Source organism: Crocodylus siamensis, chromosome 4 (genome assembly GCF_052110815.1).
Source record: "Crocodylus siamensis isolate JL-2025a chromosome 4, ASM5211081v1, whole genome shotgun sequence".
Lineage (NCBI taxonomy): Eukaryota > Metazoa > Chordata > Crocodylia > Crocodylidae > Crocodylus > Crocodylus siamensis.
Window position 1 is genome coordinate 217,599,910 of NC_143398.1, and position 19,807 is coordinate 217,619,716.

Below are 19,807 nucleotides of genomic sequence, written 5' to 3' on the forward strand. Positions count from 1 at the left end.
TGGACCTCTTTCATAAAACGTCTAATTCTTTTTCAAATCCTGTTTCTACAGTGACTTTCACAAGTTACTTATGCACTGTATAAAAAAGTACTTCCTTTTGTTTGTTAAAAAGTGGTTAAGTTCAGGGGTCCAGTGGCCCCTAGTTCTTATATTATGACACATATTGAATAGTTTGCTCACTTTTTCTTTTAGATTCATTCATAGATTTGTAAACTTCTCCCATATCCCCTGTTAGTCACCTTTTTTCCAAGTTGAAGATCACTACCCTTTTCAGTCTCAAAGCTCTTGAGCTAGAAACTTTTCATTTCCTAATCATTTATAGGATATGACCATCCAAAAACTGAGGCCTGCTATATAATGCCTACCTGAAGAGAAAAGAAAGCTTCACTCTGTATTTAATTTCTTAAGGCTGTTCTCCAAAAATAAAAATAATGCCCTTTAGACAGTGCCATACCTTTGTCTTTAAGAACACCACATACAATAATGCTGTGCATACATGGAAGTATTTTGGCTAATATTCTGATGCTGGGATTTAGGAATTATACAGCCAAGATATTTCTTCCTAGTTTGGATCCCTGTTTCATTTTTTTTCTTGATTTAGAGACACAAGCATGAAGCAAGTCTAGTTTTTTTCTGATATGACTATAATTTCCCCAAATAGTAAAGTACCTGCCTTGTTTTTATAAACACAAAATATATATGTATATGCAGGCGGGCACATACATGTGCACACACAGAGAGAACAGTATTCATGAAACAAATGACTACTCAGGCCTTAGGCTCAGGATCACAGCTCTGTGCTTCTTGTCGGAAAACAGTTTACCAAAAAGATGGTCTTAAGTTATCTCTAACTGTACAAGAATTCACATGAATATACTGAGGTGGAAAAAAATCTTTTGGGGTTAGATACACAAAACAGGAGGACATAGAGACGTTTCTGAGGTTTTTAAATCTAACTTATCATTTATTTTGGTTTTAATAACCTGGAACATTAGTATTATCATTTTATTTCTGCAAGGAAACAGAACCAGGCATTATTGATTAATAATATAACATTCCTAGGAACATGGTATATACAATAGAAATTGGGGAGAGCACTAATCCTCCCTAGCTGGGGTAAGGAAAGGGTATTTAAAAGAAATTGTACCAGAAAGCACTTGCATAAGGTAGACAGAAAATTGCGAATTTGTGTATTTTATCTTTATGGATGGAGTCTAAAATTATAAGAATATGGATGTTTTCAAGGAGGCCTTCTGTCACACCTTCATGCTGGGTGATTTAAGCAAGAAGTGGTTTCTAGAAACCACAAGCAGTCTGCTCTAGGTAGTTGTTTGTCTTTTAGGCTCTAGGGCATGAGCTGGGCTGGGTCCAAAACCTTTTTTTATTTGTTGATTCTTACTGGGGGCAATGAACCGGGTTCTGAGGTAAGGCCCCCTTGTTATATCTACTTTTCTGCTGACGTAATTCCTTTTATGGTTCCTTGCTTGGAATCTTTCCTTATCTACGTAGAGTATTACAAAAGATCAACAGGCTGAATTTATTCTTTGGATAGAATAATTTTTTCAGCATGAACTATTTATCTAAATTAAAAGGGCAGCACAGCTCAATTAATTTAGTTTTGCAGGTAAAACAGAAACACATCGTGGCCAGGTGCAGGCATTACACTTCTTATGGTTCAGGTGGTCGGAAACCTTTCTTCCATGGAGCGCTCATGTTCCTGCTGCCTGGCGCAACCTCCTGGGCTGCGTGCGTCTTCCCAGAGCTCAGCAGCAGCTGGCAAAACACACTGGGCAGCCCAGGAAGTTTGCACTGGGCAGCGGGGACATGAAGGAAGGGCTGGACCCACTGGAGCCCGATCCTTCCTTCTACAGGGCTGGGCCTCCCCTGGTTGGCTGTCAGACACAGGCCTCCAGCCCTCTGCCATCACTGCAGACCCTTCCTTGCACTCAACCCTAAGCTTCCAGCAGAGTCCCAGAGGGCATCACCGCAGCACGCCCAGCAGCCTGGGGGTTTGTTCCTGACAGCCAATCAGGGATGGTCCTCACTCGCCCACCCTCAGCAATCTCTGGCATGCCGGGAAGAACGCAGGAGCACTCCTGCTTCCTTGTCGCAGCCAGGGCAGGCATCTGCTTGCTCCCTTCCCCCCACCAAATATGCATTGCATTCGCTCCCGATCCATTCGACACACCTTAGAGAAACCTGCCTAGATTGGATTGATTCTCCCTCAGGCTTTTTGAATGTCTGCACTGAGTTAGCCCTATATACATCTGTACATCATCTGACTGTGAAGCCTTGTGAATATTTCTTTTTTATTAGCTCCATCTAATGGTTGATCTTATTTTTACAAGCTGCTTATAAATATTCCACAAGGATGTCTTATATTAAATCCTTTTTAATAATAAAAAGGGAACATATATTTCGTTTTAAAATGAACGATGGAAAATTTGTGACAATGGTGTGCATGTGTGTGTGCGCGCGCGTGTATCTGTGTGTTAAGGATATGGAAAGCAAAGAGACTTGAAAGCAATGCCTTTAGGACTTTACCTAACAGATTTAGATTCTGATCTTAGATTTGCAGACATGTATCACTGTGTAACCTGTTAAATTAGCTACTGCCTTTTCATATTTTAGGAGGGAGATCAAATTGAAATTACTTTGCTGAAATTTATTGTAAGTGACTCCATGCTGAAATATTTGGGAACGAGAGTACCCTAAAGTATTTATCAGTGAAAGTGCTTCTTTGTATTTGTTGAGAGGAAATATTTTTTTTCTGGGAAAACAATCCATTTTCAAATGAGGGGGGAGGGAGAATACATTTGAATATTTAAATAATTTAAAAATAGGGAAATTGGATTATCAGTAAGAACAGTTGCACAGTGGGTGATATTCTCCCCTGACCGACTCCTGTGGGATTATGCGCCACTCCTCCATATTGTTGCAAATGCTAATAGGTCAGATGCTGAGAATGGAAATACAGTAAAGGTAAGTCCAGGGGAAAGCACACATGTTTATTACTAGATTTGGACAATTCTTTTTACTTCCACATGAACATGAGACCACTTAGTTTTGATATGTATGCTAGTCCATTGGTTGTGCCCTCATTTCCCAGTCTCCAATGGTATATGAAGGCCAAGTGGAGTGTTTACTTTAATTCAGACTCTTCTTTCACATATTCTCTGCTTATTCTCACTGCTATATACAAAAAATTCAGCTTAAACAGTGTTGCAACTTATACACTTTCATAATGTACAGCACCTGAAGTCTGGGCCAACTGATGTGCTTTAGTTTATTAGTTTCTGGCTCTGGGTAATTTAAATTGCCATTAAGATTCCACTTGTTTCCAGACAGTAATTCACTTGAGTTTTAGTCTGGTTGCAGTTAAAATATACACACAGGCTACAAAACATTTTTTCAATACACTTGGATTAACTAGGTCTGACTGCTTATGCACACAAAAAAGAAAATAAAGTGATAAAATAGGTCACTGTGAACATCAGGATGTTACTGCTGAATTTTCCCCATAGGCTTTTCTCATCCTTCCCTCGGATTCATTCATGGATAGAGAATTCCTTTTTCAAAAAACAATTAGTTAACCACAGTTTTATCATTTTGATGATGCCTGAGATAAATCTAAAACACCCTAATTCTGTAGCCAGAAAAAATGACATTCTGATTGCCATTGTACTTTGAGGCAGAAGGCAGAGTATAATATTGCATCTTAGGTCTGGGACAGACATTGCATAAACCGGTTTGAGCCAAATCAGTGAAGTCTGATACTACAGTCAACCAGGTTTATCTCAAACCAGTTTCAGCCATTTTCAAAGTGATTTATGTGCACTGAACTTCTGTTCTGTTACAGGTTTGAACCAGTTTCTGATCACTTAAACTGGTTTATGTGTAATGTCTGTCCCTAACCTTACAGACTAACTAAATCAGAGAGTACAGCATAAACTTTCAGAAGCCCAAGCCAACATCTGATGAAGTAAGCGTGGACTCAGGAAAGCTTATGCTATACATCTTTGTTTTAGTTAGTTTATAAGGTACAAATCTACCCTACCTTCTGTCTGACTTCAGATTAATATAGCTAACTTCATCTCATTGTACTTTAAGACACAGACCCATGTACATAGTGGACATGGTATAGTAACGCTTTGTTTTAAACAATGATGATACAAAATGCTTCCTCAGTGAAAGACTGCACTAATGCCAGACCCGACAATGCTAACTTGATGAAACAGCATCAGTGCCCTACAAATCTTTTGAACAGTCAATCTAACCATGATTCTTGTTCTTATATATTTTCTCCCGATTGTAGTAGCCTCTTAGTGAGGAAAAAAACATCTAATATATCCCTATTCACTACCATTTTCCCTCCAAATATAATTTTTTAAAAAGTGTGTGCTGGGGGGCTGCAGCTTAAAAAAGCCAAGTTGAAGATAGTGGATCTGGTTCCCTCCACAGAAATCTAATATAGGTTTTAATCAGGAGGGGATGGAAGGGGGTGGAACATTAAAATAATGAGGCAGTAACTCCCTCTGTACCTGTTTTCCTGGAGACTTTAGGACAAGAGCCATGAGTTACCCCTATGCTGCTCTTTTTAATCTGTTCTGAAAATAGTCAGAAAAGCAATTGCTATATCTATACATGTTATGAAGGTGCTTATTCTGATAACATACCTTACGTCTCAGACAACATCCTTGGGCATGTGTAGACAAAACAGGGGCCCTAAACTGAAGTGGTGGGTTTTAAAAAACACCGTTTCAATTTAGGGCTTATTAAATCCCTGTGTTGTGCACACACCTTACTTGCCTCTGCAGCGGGGAGGAGTGGGTGAGCTGCCAGTGGGTTGAGCAGTCCCCGGGCTATGGAGGAGGGCTGGTGCTTCCCTCCATGGTAGCAGTGGACTTCCCAGGCAGCACCTGCCCACAAGCTTGGGTGGTCCTGGGCAGCACCACAGCTGCAAAAGGAAGCACCAGCCCCCTGTGCAGCTCAGGCAGGCAGGCACTGGGAGGGGAAGATCAGGCTTGCCACTTTTCTTGGGAGGAGTCCACTTTCCTGTGCTGCTTCCAGGCTGCCTCGAAGGAGTTTTAGTTTGCTGCACCCCAAGTCATTTAAGGCGCATTACGCTGATGAATTTCCTACAGTAGCTGGAATTAACGCACAATACACCGGTGAGGCATGCAAGCACCAACACTAGGGCTGTGCGAAGCTTCACCAGCTGTTTCATTTCAATGCTGTTTCGACTCATTTCTAGCTCGAAACAGTGAAATCAAAATGAAACTAAAGGCTTTGAAACAGCCTCAAAAGGAAACAAGGCCAGTTGAAACATTTCAAAAGTTTCAAAATTTTTGAGTTTCAAAGCAGCAGCCAGGGGGTGGGAGGCAGGGAAGAGCCAGGGTTGCACCCTGAGAGGCTCTGCAGTCCCATGTGGCTCAGCCCAGCGGGGAGTGCAGCCCTGGCTCTCCCCGCTTCCTGCTGCTGGGCTGCGCTCCGTGGGGCTAGTGGAGCCAATTGGAGCACAGCCAGCTCTGCCCATCTTCTGACGCTGGGATCTGCTCCGATCGGCTCCGCCAGGTCCACGAAGCACAGCCCAGCAGCTGGAGACAGGGAGAGCCAGGGCTGTGCTCCCCGCCAGGCTGATCCACATGGGGCTGCGGAGCTGCTCAAAGCGCAACCCCCGCCTCCCACTACCTGGCAGCTGCTCCCTCGGTGCTGGCTGCTGAGTTTCCCAGTGCTTGGGATGGAACCTGGCTGGGGAAGGCACCTTCCCCAGCCGGGCTGAGTTTCCCAGCATTGTGAACTACTGGGAACTGAACCCATTGGTAGGAGGTGCTTCCCTCAGCTGGGCTCAGTTCCTCAGCGCTGGGTCCCAGGCAGCAGGAGCAACCTCCTGTCATCTGGCAGGCAGATCGGGGGCTCACCCGAATCCCTGGGAGGGCTGTGGGGGGCTTTGCCAGACTCCTCCTGGAAGTGCAGGGCCCCAGTTTGCCTGCTGGATCACAGGATGCTGCTCCCGCTCCCTGGCTCCTGTTTGTCAGCAGCTTGAGGTTCAGTTTCCTACAATCTCCTGAACCTATCTCCTTGAAACTTGGCAGGCTTCATGCCCTCAGAAGCCGCCACCATCCTTGCATGTTTAATCAGAATCAGGCATGAAATGACAAAGTTACTGGCTGTTTCGTGCTTCACCATTATAACCTATTGGTGAGTGCTTCCCCATTATAGCCTATGGGCGAAAAGTTGAAACAATGTTGAAACAGCAAAACCATTTTGATGAAATGGAATGAAACAGTGCTTTCGAAACAAAATGAAATTCTGTTCCATTGAAACAGAAGTCAAAGTGAAATGCTGCTGTTTCTCATACCCCTAACTGACACCATTAAAGCGGTGCAAAAGCATTTAGCCCACTTTAAAGTGTTGTACACACACGCCTCTCATTTAGTCTACACATGGCCCTTGTCACTATAGCACATGAAAATCCTTAAAGGATTAAAGCTAATTATCTTGCTTTTATCAGCAACCTAATTATCAGCATTTATACCTCTTGCTTAAATAAATATAAACATTCCCATTTATAAGAGGACAGGTGCTTTATAATCGGCTCTTATACAAAAGTATATTTTAAGAACTTCCCTCTCAGAAGATCTGGAACTTTATCTTTAGGAAATTTAGGGATCAATCCTACCCTCTGGGAGGCAGTGGCCCACATGCTTGAGCCAGCGTGGGGTTCCATTTGTTTCAGTACAGATCAAGACTTATGTAGGACACTACTGAGGTTTTCTTGGTGATTATAGTTGGTCATGATTTTTCAAATTTCAAATTACTATAGAAATTTCACAATTGAAAAAGAAAAGGAGAAACATTGCTGAAGATTTCCTGATCCTTCTCAGTTTCAGAGTGATACAAGTTGCTTGCATTTTTTGAATTAGAATACATTTGAAATTTAAAAAACAAATCTTAAAAAAAATCCTTCTCCATTTCATGTCTGATTGAAATATACCATGTTAATAATATTAAATGCTCAACATATTCTATATTGAGAACCAAAGCATTTTAATTTATTTCGCACTAAAATAACAATATCATAATTGAACCTTAAAGTGGGCCAGGCTTTTGGAAAGCAGAGCTCTCCTTCAGGACAACAAAAGTGGGGAAGAGATTGATTAATTGCAAATTTTGGACAAAAAAAAAGAACTCTAAATAATTTCAATCAGCTGTGTTCATCTGTAAGGAAAGAGAAAAGCCACTGTGGACAAAGATCACCAGAGTTGCAAGCAGCTGCTCGAGCCCCGAGGCTGCAAGGAACCATTTAGGGATCCTTCTTCTCCTGGTGTTCCCGGAGGGGACAGGGAGAAAGTCTGAGCTCCAAGAAAAAAAGAGACCTGGAGCAGGCCAGTGAGGGATACCCAGAACCGGAAGGTGCTGACTCAGCCAGAGAGGTGGCAGAGACGACTGAAGGCACAGAGGGAGCAGTTAGGAAGGTTTTTCAGAGAGGTAGTTCTGTTGAGAGAGCTGCCAGAGAAGAAACCATGAAGGAGCAATTCTCAGGGAAACTGAAATTGCCACAGGGCAGTCCCCAGAGACAAGCAGGGAAGGCGGTACCGTAAAGATCCTAATAGCAGGTCTGAGAAGAGGTGCCATAAAGACTGGACTATAAGGGCAGGAAGAAGTCAAAGTTTGTTTTCTTTTCTCTTTTCTTTGGAGTGGAAGAGGATTCCTCCCAGATATAGCAGGATAGTGAGATGAAACTATCCGGACAATAGGCCAGGAAAAAAACTGTTAAAATACAAGTCAGTTCCTTGTGTTGCTTCAAGCCTGATGGAGGATAACCAGGCTCAATGTGGTTATTGATTTGTCAGACCCAGAAGCATAAGAAATGTCTAGACAGCTCTGAGGCTAACTATATGGGCTGTGAATTAAGACCTGGTGTAACGGGCGAGGGTGTAGGGGTTGGTGGAGCCCTCACTACACTGAGGCAGGCATCAAGACCAACAAGGTCAAAAGCTACATGCCCAGGCATTTATTTTCTTCCTTAACAATGAATTGTGGCAGGCAAGATCATGGGTGTGTGGAATGTTCCATCAAGATGTCATGGCGGGCTTCAGACAGCTGGCCGAAGTGATAAGACTGTCTTAGTACAGAAAAGCGAGTAAGAAAGAGAGGAAACCACCAGAGATTGAATGAATACAGAAAAATTGAGGCAAGTATCTGGCCCAAAATAGGTGGGTGGACCTTGGTGAGAGCCCTGCTTTGGACATCATCATTTAGTACTTAATATTCCTCATCTCACAGGCCAACATAAGGTTACTATATGTACATAAGAAAGCAACTACATCATCACTCATAGATTATAATATAACACAAAAAATCTGCTAAGAATAGCCTGCTTCTACTTCAAACAACCCAAATGTCATTACAATGTATAATGGATATGTAACAATGGTCTTTATTATTCCATTCTTTTTAATATGGAATTATATACCTCAGCATCATACTCCCAGAGTTGATTTCCTCTCATATGATGGCATTTCAGCATGATCACAGGGCCATTGAGTCTAGAAACATCCAGGCATAAATCATCTGTCCGTATCTCTTTGTCAGCTGTATAAGAAAATACCTGAAAACATGAGACAGTTAAAATTATAAAGAATTTAAGAAACAGACATGTTTAAATTGTTGCCGAGTTGTAGCATACTTCATTTTCAGGTAAGACACTAAACTACAAGCAGTTTCTCCTTTTATGTTAGGGAGCCCTGAAAAGTATTATATTTCATCAAAGTGACATGCTCTAAGTTTGAGAAGTAATGAACGTACAGCCCTGATGAAATGAAGACTTAATGAATTGCTTAGATTTTTATTTTGAGAATACCATTAAAGAGCACAAAAGAAATTAATAATAACACATACTGATGTTTTCAGAAAGTATTTTGTAGGACGATTTTTAATTTTTTTTTAAATTGACCCAGTTATAGGAAGAATTAGAATTTTTTGACCCTAAGCACTTAACTACTGGTATTTAATTTCCTGTACTAAAGACCATTATACTGGAATAACTGAGAACACTGGATCACCTGAGAAAGTTATGAGTAAATTAATGGGAAAATCATGTCACAATAAACAAAACCATGTCAAACTGGTGTAGATGCCTACATTATAAAAATATCTTAAAAGAATGTTAGTGAAATCAGTATTTAAAGCTATTAGAAAACACCAGGATGGAAGTAATGGTAACTGAACAAAATTATTACTCTGTAGAGTGCATCTATATATGTGCTTTACTGTGGAGTAGACTAATCAGCAGTGCAATAAAGTGTCACCATTTACACATGCTTCCATGCATCCATACTGTGTCCAGTTCTGGGCACTGCACTTCAGGAAGGATGTGGATGAGCTTGAAAGGGTACAGAGAAGGGCCACCCATATGATTAGGGGCCTGGAGGATAGACCCTATGAGGAGAGACTCCAGGAACTGGGTCTGTTCAGTCTGATTAATAGAAGACTGAGAGCTGACTTGATAGTCACTTATAAGTATGTCAGGGGTGAACAGCAAGATTTAGGGGAGCAACTCTTCAGGAAGACATCCCTTGGGAGGATGAGAACCAATGGGAACAAGCTAATTGAGGAATAATTTAGGCTGGACATAAGGAAAAACTTCTTTTCTGTAAGGGTGACTAGAATCTGGAACACACTCCCAGCAGAGGTGGTGTAGTCACCATCCTTGGAAGTGTTCAAGAGGAGGCTGGACAAGCACTTCGTTGAGCTCAATTGAGCCCAATAACCTCCTGCCCATCACAGGGCACCAGACTTGATGATCTTACGGGGTCCCTTTCAGTCCTTTGATTCCATGATTCTTTGATTCAAGGGTGCAGTAAACTAATGAACTATGCCATAAGACAGTACTGTCAGTGAGTACTATCTTACTGTGGAGTAATTAACTGCAATAAAATGCACATGTAAATGCTGACCATGGGTAAAAATTGCACACGGTCAGCCCAAACAGCCAGAAAACAGACTCCTGCCTGCTTCCTAGCCACACGGCTGTGCAGTTTCAGCACCCTCATGCCTCAGCCAGCCCCTCTGCTGCCCAATGCCACCATCTGGAGCCTGGGGCTGACCCCTTCATGCTCCCTGCCAGCCCAGGGCCTGCTCTACCCCATCTCAAATTGCTGCTGTACTGGGAACGTGTAGATGCTGTGCCCTGGAGCAGTTTACTCTGGCTCAAACTGCTCTGGAGTTTATTGCCTTGCATGAATTGCAAGTGTAGATGATCTAATACAGTAATGAGACGCTTTGACTTTACTTATTTATCCAAACATCTTCAGAACAAATGAGAAGATTTTGATGAGATTGTTAAGCTGAGACCACACAGAGAACAATAACTATTTGTTACAGCCATGTTTTAATATACCAGTAATGGTTCCATACAAGTATAGAGTAATAGTTGAGATACACGAGTTCTTGAACCAGAACTTGGAGCCTTGCAGTGGATGGAAGGAAGCAATCCTTTGCAATCCTGGGTTCAAGTTATTTTTCCTGATCCTGTGACCACAGAAATTTTTCCTTAGCAATATCTACAGAACACACTGTAATCCTGCCAATCATGCTGAAGGGATAATGGGCTCTGCATGCTTTCTATTCCTTAGTTCCTCTCAACCACTGATGGTATTCCCCACTAAAGGAAGGGCTTTGTTTTATTTATTTTAATTTGGGAGCAAAGGAAGAATATTAAGCCAGTCTTGGACAGTCACATCCAGTGCTTGTACTATCTTGGTAAGCCACAAATCCTAGAAACTCTTCTAGCTCTTTCATCAAGCTCTTCTACAGTGCGAGTCACCACATTTTCACTGCCAGCTTTTGTGATTACGCATCTCTCCCAGCACTGACCTAAAAGGAAAAGGCTAAGTTTAGGCATTCTCCCCTTAGAACCCAGATAAAGGGAATCAGTGGTGCCAACTGGTCCTCCAGTACCATCAGTTCCCCTAGCTTCACTTTGAATGGCTTGAGACACAGGTCAAACAGCTCCTACATTCAAGTCAACAATATCAATGCATCTTATTATTACTCAGAAGCCCTTCTTCACCTTCTGAAAAAAGCCTGGTACTGCCCGCATACTCTCTTAATGCTTTGGGTTTTACCATTCTGTTTTAGACTTGTCAGCACTACCAATAGATATGCTCTCCTCTGCATCTGACTCTGTGTCTTGCAATAGGTGTTAATATGAGTTTCAGCCACTAATACCTCCTCCGGTGAGCCAACTGTACAAGAAAGTAGCACCTAACCTTCCAGCTCTTCAGTCCAGCTGAGTAGCATGTGATTGGTCCATGGGCCCAATCCCGCATGCCTGGGTATGGCTGCAGAGCAACTTTTTGCACATCAAATCTAACCCTACACATGCCAGATCTGGCCCCAGAGCAAATCTGTGGGTGCTGGATCAACCCTACACACATCAGATCCAAATCCACGTTCACGAAATCTGTATGCAGAGTGACCACATGCATAGAACCATAGAAAATCATGGACGGAAGGGACCTCTGGAGGTCATCTAGCTCAAAGCAGGACCATCTCCAACTAGATCATCCCATCCAAAGCTTTGTCTAGCTGGGTTTTAAAAACCTCCAAGGATGGAGATTCCACAACCTCTCTGGGTAACCTGTTCCAGTGTTTTACTATCCTCCTAGTGAGACAATTCTTCCTAAAATCTAACCTAAACTTTCCTTTTTGCAACATGAGACCGTTCCTTCTTGTTGTCATCTACCACTGCTGAGAATAGCTTAACTCCATCCTCTTTCAAACCTCCCTTCAGGTAGTTGAAAGCTACTATTAAATACCTTCTCAGTCTTTTCTTCTCCAAACTAAATAAGCCCAGTTCCCTCAGCTTCTCTTCAGAAGTCATGTGCCCCAGTCCCTTCGCCTTTTTTGTTGCCCTCTGCTGCACTCTCTCCAATTTTTGCACATCTTTTCTATAGTGGGGGCCCAACACTGAACACAGTACTCCAGATGTGGCCTCACCAGTGCAGAATACAGGGAAATAATCACTTCCCTTGACCAGCCAGTAACAATGCAGTCTAGTATGCTGTTAGCCTTCTTTGCAACAAAGGAACACTGCTGGCTTATATTCAGCTGGTTATCCACTATGACCGCCAGGTCCTTTCCTGCAGAGCTAATGCCCAGCCAGTCAGCCCCTGGCCTGAACTTAGGGAATGGGATTGCTCCATCCTAAGTTCAGGACTTTGCACTTGTCCCTGTTGAACCTCATGAGATTTCTTCTGGCCCAGTCCTCCAATTTTTCTTGGTCACTCCGGATCCTATCTCTACCCTCCAGCATATGTACTACTTCCCCCAGCTTGGTGTCATCTGCAAACTTGCTGAGGGTGTGCTTTATGCCATTGTCTAGGTCATTAATGAAGACATTGAACAAAATGGGCCCCAGGACTGACCCCTAGGCACTCCACTTGATACTGGCTGCCAACTAGACATCAAGCAATTTATTACTACTCTCTGAGCCTGATGCTTCAGCCAGTTTTCTATTCACCTTACAGTCCATTCTTCCAGCCCATTCTTCCTTAGCTTTCCTGTGAGAATGCTGTGGGAGACCATATCAAAAGCCTTACTAAAACCAAGGTATACCACATTAATTGGTCCCCCTGCATCCACAGAGCCAGTCTCCTCATAGAAGGCAATCAGGTTGGTCAGGCATGACTTGCCCTTGGTGAATCCATGCTGACTGTTCCTAATATCTCCTTCTCCTCTAAGTACTTAGAATTGGATTCCTTGGGGACCTGCCCCATGATTTTTCCAGGGACTGAGGTGCAGCTGACTGGCCTGTAGTTCCCTGGATCCTCCTTTTCTTCCCTTTCTTAAATATGGGCACTATGTTTGCCCTTCTCCAATAACCTGGAACCTCTCCTGATTGCCATTAATTTCTAAAGATCATGGCCAGTAGCTCCCCAATCTCATCAGCCAATTCCCTCAGCACCCTCAGGTGCATCCCATCCTTCCCCATGGACTTGTACATGTCCAGCTTATCTAAAAAGTCCCTTATCTGTTCTTTGGCCACTGGGAGTTGCTTATCTCCTCCACTTACTGTGCTGCTCAGTGTAGTAGTCTGGGAGTTGACCTTGCTTGTGAAGACTGAGGCAAAGGCATTCAGCACTGCAGCCTTTTCTGCAGCCTCTGTTACAAGGTTGCCTTCCCCATTCAGTAACGGACCTACACTTTCCCTGATCCTCTTCTAGCTACCGGCATACTTGAAGAAACCCTTCTTGTTACCCTTCACATCCCTTGCTAGCTGCAACTCCAAACGTGCTTTGGCCTTTCTGACTTCATCCCTGCATACCCAATCAGTGCTCTTATACTCCTCCCTAGATATTTGTCAAAGTCTCCACTTCTTACAAGCTTCCTTTTTGTGATTTAGTTTACTGAAGAGTTCCCTGCTAAGCCAAGCTGGTCTTCCACCATAATTGCTAGTCTTCCTGTGCATCAGGATGGCTTGTTCCTGCACTCTCAGTAACAAACTTTTTTTTTTATGCATACATAAGGCAAATACTAATATAAATTTCAAATTAACAAGCATTGGTTATTTCCTAAGTACATCTTAAGAGCATGCCAGATCTGACTCCAGATGCCAGCCTGACTCTGCAAGCCAATCCAACTCAGTGCATGGGACCATGTCATTTGGCCTCCACAGGTCCAGAAATGTAATGGGAGGAGCAATGGCAGTGTTGCTTGCCACAGTTTCCAGAGCCACAACAATTCATGCTACCATTCATCCCCCTCCCTCAACTGCCAAATTTCTGGAACATTGGAGCCCTGTGGGCCAGATGAGAGCTCTGTGGACTGAGCACCCTCATATAAGAAACTTGGCTGCCATGACCACCAACTCTTCCAATTCCCTCCCTGCTATGCTGTGCAGCCCTCAGGACAATGACCTTAAGGATGTGTCCTCTTTTTTTTTACTATGGTCTTCACCTGGACAGCCATCAGAGTTAAAGTACTTTGGTTTAACATCTCCTTGAGGTTAAACACTTCTGCATCCCAAGTACTTCATTTTTGGAACCTACCATGAAGAGCTTCATTTAACAGGAGTTTGGCTTAGTATTCAAATTACACTGACTGGATTTTTTTTATGTGACTTAGTACAATCAGAGATATTAAATAATGGTTCGGTGGCATGGCTTTAATTGCTCTCAGCCACTCAGTTGATGAAGATCTTCCAATATCCCCAGGGTTTGCAAAGGTACCAGCCACCACTTGCATATTCTCGCCTGAGAGAAAATCCCTGAGGCCACTCTGAAGTTTTAAAAGCATTGTTTTAATCTGAAACACATTTGGCACAGGCAAGTGCTCAAACGTTTTTTTTTTTTTAAGTGAAAAGGAGGCTTTGAAAAGACTCGGCTATGAATACCAATGTGGAATTGTATCCCATGATACAGTATTCTTTAGAAGCTGTGAGCCCACTTCAATTTTAAAGTGACTTAATTACATATCATATATTTTATATATCACTATTACAATCACCTTTCTGCCCTCTAGTCCTTCTTCCCCTCACCCATTTTGTGTTAAAAGGAAGTCCCAGATCTTTGAAATACTAATTAATATCATTTCTACTTGGTGCACACTGAATGTTGCCACTGTTTCTAACAGTGCTGGACACTTTTATTCAGCTACAGGATTATTAAACTATTTGAAAATTAAAGACAACTACATTAACAACTGCTGGTGGAAGCTTTGGAAGAGATTCAGGTAGCAACTTCAAAAAACTAAGTTAACTGTCACCAATTTTGGGGGGTCTTTAACAGCATGGAAGTGATATTTATTTAGTTGTATTTATATGAACATAAGATAAACTTAAGAAACAATGAATGCTTGTTCATTTGAAATTCATATTAGCATTTGCCTTATATATGCATAAAACAAAAAGTTTACTACTTAAAATAAATTAATCAGAATAAATAAAACAGTTTAATATGCCACGGTTTTTGCTTCCCTGGTGATAAGTGGCAAACGGCCCAGTTGGCAGGGGCCCTCTGCCAATCAGGAGTGGGGAGAAGCAAGTGGCAAAATTAAAAGCATTAAAGGAGTTGCTGTAGGGGGCCCTTCCAGTGCAATTTATGGAGATCCCTAGCTATTAACTGAGCTATTTGGTACAGGTCCATCACTGCTGCTTTTGCACAAAGTCTGATCTATTAGGCATGGAACAGAATACCCAATGGTTTGGGGTCTACTGGTCAGATCGGTGATGGAATGATGATTTTGTAGGCACTGATGGAGCTGAGGAGGGGTTAAGCTGCTCAAATCTGTTAAGACTGGGTGCATCTACATGAGATACTTACCGCACAGTTGATTAATTAAATGCTTAGTAAATGTCTCAGTCTCTACATGTGCAGCCATATTAGGCGGCAGTAAACTTAAAACCACCACTATAGAATAATAACTGTGAACACAAGTACTATCCTCTGACAGTGTTAGTTAGTGCGCTGCACTGCACTGCACTGCACTGCACTGCACATGTAGATGCTGAAAAGGATGGCTGGGGCATAAAGGAGCTTCAGTTGCGGGGGATGCCTGCTGGTTAACCTATCACTGAAGCACCCTTGTGCCCCAGCCAGCCTTTCTGCAGCACACTGAGCCCAGTTGGAGCAGCCCTGGGCTGACAGGCTGACTTCCTGGGCCCCCTCACAGCCTGGGTGCTGCTACCCTGCTCAATGGCCTGTGGTCCAAGTGCATGTGTAACTCGTGTGCCTGGGAGCTTCTTGGGAGCAATAAACTGTGGAGCAATAAGTTCTGCAGTTATTGCTGCATGTTAATGACTCATATAGACATGCCCAATGAAGCATTTGCTGGCATACCCAGAAGAAGCTTTTTAGACTCCTAGGAAATCTTTAAGGCAGGGGTGGCCAATTATTTCAGCTGGAGGGCCGCTTAATGAGTTAGTGGGCTGTAAAGGGCTACACACATAAAATCTTTACAAAGATATCTTTTAAAAAAGTTATAGATAATAAACAAGTAATTTACTAAAAATCAAACATCATCTATAAAATATTTTAATTTTATTTCAAAAAAGTATTTTTGTCCTGATTTATGGGTTTTTTTGAGTAGCATATAAAGAGGTAATTACATACTAGCTCAAAATAATGTCCCACCAGGAGCAGTACAGCAGGGGCAGGAGAACAAGGAGTGGGAGGTGCTGGAGGCAGGGGGAGCCAAGCAGCCTCACTGATACTGGATCAGCACCAATCTAAAGAAAGTTGACTGTATTGGACATCAGCCTGATGGGGCCAATGATTTGACTAATAAATGCCCATGTGTGCACCTGTAGTGCAGCACGCAGGCAGTGAGGGGCATAGCCCAGCAGCTTGGAGAGTGGTGTGCAGCTGGTAAGTCTGTTGTGGTAGAAGGAGAAGGAAAGGGTGTGGGGGGGCAGATCAACACTCCCTGTGGTAAGGGAAGGAGTGGTGCAGGGGTTGGAGAAGGCACTGCCCAGCTGGGGAGAGGCAGGGTGGGGTGGGGCATGGGGCAGAACTCCGGCTCATCTGGGGGGCTGCGCGCACCGCAGGAGGGCACAGGGGGCATGTGCCCCCAGATCTGCATGGGGGTGGTGCAGCTGCAGCCTAGGGCCAGGCTCTTCCAGGCTCTTCCTGGCTGGGCTGGGCTGTGCTTGGGGTAGGTGGCAGTGGTGCTGGGAAATACGGGGGGGGGGCTGCAGCCACCCCAAATTTTGCTGTAGCCCCCCCATCCGCCCCTCCCAGCGCCACCTCAAAGCAGCCCCAGCCTTACCCCCCACAACACACTGGGAAGAATCTGGCTCAGCCCTGGCCCCAGCCTGCAGAGGCAGCCCCATCGTCCTCCCCACGCAGATCTGGGAGCACATGCCCCCCGTGCCCTCCTGGGGTGTGCACAGGGGTGGGAGCCATCCCCCCTGCACCTCCTAGATGAGCCACAGCTCTGTCCTGGCTGGACAGAGACTACCCCAGCCCCGGCCCCACTCCCCTCCTCACTGCAGAGGGTGTTCATCTGCCCCCTCATGCCTCTTCCCTCCCCACTCCCCTTCTACCATAGCTTACCAGTTGCACACAGCTGTATCAGAAATCAGATTGGTATCAGCCAATATGCCCCCTTAAAAATTGGCTATTTGTATCGGCCTGCAAAATCTCTATTGGTGCACCCCTAGTTCAGATACAACCTCGTCTTGTTTTTCTTTTCATATATCTAGGCAAAGATACATTTTTATTACAACATGAAGCATGTGCTTAAGTGCTTTTTTGGATCAGGACTAGAACAGTCAGCCCTGGGTGACTAATCATGAAATCAAGTTTTATATGTAATCCATCTGGCAAATGCTTGAACTGCAGATTTCTGTACCCAGAAGAAAATCTGCTGTCTTCTTGAATATCTCTTATGCTAGCATTTACCAGACCCAGTCCTGCACAGTTCTTAAAACCAAGGAGATCTGACATATTTAAAACAGCACTGGCCTCTTTTTAGTATCCAAAACTTCAGTAAGATCTTCCTTCAAATTAAATATTTAACAAATTATGTGCAATTAATGTGTGGTACAGGGGTGACTAATTGAAATGTTTTGGAAAACTGCTGTTCCAAGGACATGTTTATGAACAATTGTTACTAAAAATGTGCATATAATATACTATAAGTGCAGGGTGCTGCACTTAGGAAGTAGGAATCAGCAGCACACTTATAGAATGGGAAACTCCCTTCTTGAGAGCACGGAGGCAGAAAGGGATCTTGGAGTCATTATTGACTCCAAGATGAATATGGGCCGACAATGCCAGGTCACAGTTGGCAGGGCTAACCGGACCTTGTTGTGCATCCACAGATGCATCTCAAGTAGAGCCAAGGAGGTGATCCTCCCCCTTTATGCGATGCTGGTCAGGCCGTAGCTGGAGTACTGCGTCCAGTTCTGTGAGCCCCACTTCAGGAGGGATGTGGACAGCATGGAGAGGGTCCAGAGAAAGGCCACCCACATGATACGGGGACAACAGGGCAGACCCTACAGTGAAAGACTGTGGGACCTAAACCTGTTCAGCCTTCACAAGAGAAGGCTGAGGGGGGACCTGGTGACTGTTTATAAACTCACTAGGGGGGACCAGAAGGGTTTGGGGGAGACACTGTTTCCCCTAGCGCCCCCTGGCATAACAAGGAATAATGGACACAAATTATTGGAGAGAAGGGTTAGATTAGACATCTGCAAGAACTGCTTCACAGTTAGGGAGGCTAGGAGCTGGAACCAACTTCTAAGGGAAGTGGTGCTGGCTCCTACCCTGGGGGTGTTTAAGAAGAGGCTTGATGCCTACCTGGCTGGACTCAATGGAGTCCAGTTTTTTCTCCCGCCCACGCGGGGGGTCGGACTTGAAGATCTACAAGGTCCCTTCTGACCCTACTTCTATGATTCTATGACTATATACTGGGAGCATTTACACAAGCTATTAAGGTGAAGCAATAACTCCGACACTTATTGCGCTGGAGTTTATTGCTTTTAGGTGTGCATTTTTCATGTGTGCTGGGGACCACAGCACATTGAGCCATGTTGCAGCAGCCCCGGCTGGCAGGGAATCCAGGGGGTCAGCCTGCCAGTCTGGGGCTGCTCCAAATGGGCACAATATGCTGCAGAAGAGCTGGCTGAGGCATGAGGGTGCTCCGGTTTGGGGTTAGCTGGAAGGCAGCTGGCACTGAAGCACCTTGCACCCCAGCCATCTCTGTCATTGTCTACAAGTGCCATGCTTAGGAGTAAAAAACTCTGCAGCAGGGTAGTACTTGTACTTACAAGTATTACCCTGCTGTGGAGTTAATTAGTTTCCTGTGGCATAGTAAGGCCCACATGTAGATGTGAGATGTTTCCTGCAGAGATAATTAGTCTACTCCACAGTAAATGTCTCATGTAGATGTGACCAATCAAAACAAATCTCCTTGGTCTAAAGATTATCAAGCCTAAAACACTCCACAGCCAGGCAGCTAAAATCAGTAAGTACAAGAAACAGAACAAAATCACTTTTGCGAATATATCAGGAATAAGATATCTTGTTGCATTTTCAAAACTAATAAGTTATACATTTGTTGTCTAATGCTTTCTTATTATGAGTTTGTTGCCAAGAGACAGAACAGCAGTCAACATTATGCACTTAAAATCTACAGCTTTTTGTCGGGGGGAGGAATGCTTTTTACATTATGCATGCTAAAAAAAATCTGAAAAACAAACACTTCCAATAATAATAGTAATAATAATAAACTCCCCTCACAGTACTCAATATGTCAAAAATAACTTATATTTCTGTAACGTTACAAAAATATGCAAATCACATTAGGACTAATAAAGACATGAGAAATTTCAGCACAGAAGGTATATTTAGAGAAATATATAAAACCCCCCTGAAAATAGGGGCTTATAATAAAAAGGATATTAGTGTTATAAACAGGGATCTGGGTTTTCTGTTCACCATGCAAAAATGTGGGAACAGTGGGTTTCTCCTTGCAGGCTGGCAGATTTCCAGCCTGCAAGGGGCTGGTGGGGAGCAGGAGGAAGAGGGATCAGCCAGGGTTAGCCATGCACATGTGCACATGCACATGGCCATCAGGTAGCCTGGAGCTGAACTCCTGCAGGTAAGTTGGGGAGGAACTGAGGCCCCCATAATGAGGGAGGGAGGGAGTTGGGCAGGGCTAGATCTGGGGCTGGGACTACCTGGCCAGGGTGGTGTGTATGGCTTGGGGCCTAAGGCCATATGCAGCTACAGGGCTGAAGCAGGGAGTGGGATGGGGCCATGGGTGGCGTGTCCGGGGTGTGGGGGGCCCACTCCCT

General features: G+C 43.8%; 1 protein-coding gene across 3 annotated transcripts in view; it reads right to left on the bottom strand.

The window, feature by feature from the left end:
* Positions 1-19,807, bottom strand: part of GALNT13 (polypeptide N-acetylgalactosaminyltransferase 13) — a 434,504-nt gene that overhangs the window by 24,183 nt on the left and 390,514 nt on the right. For 2 of the 3 annotated variants that reach the window (XR_016442089.1, XM_090045702.1), the window contains exon 12: positions 8,480-8,614. The exons of the other annotated variant lie outside the window; for it this stretch is intronic. Coding sequence is in view for 1 of the 2 variants with exons in the window: in XM_090045702.1 (XP_089901828.1) it covers positions 8,480-8,614 (135 nt within the window). In the remaining variant the exon portion in view is untranslated. The remainder of the gene's footprint in view (positions 1-8,479; positions 8,615-19,807) is intronic. 3 annotated transcript variants of the gene reach the window in all.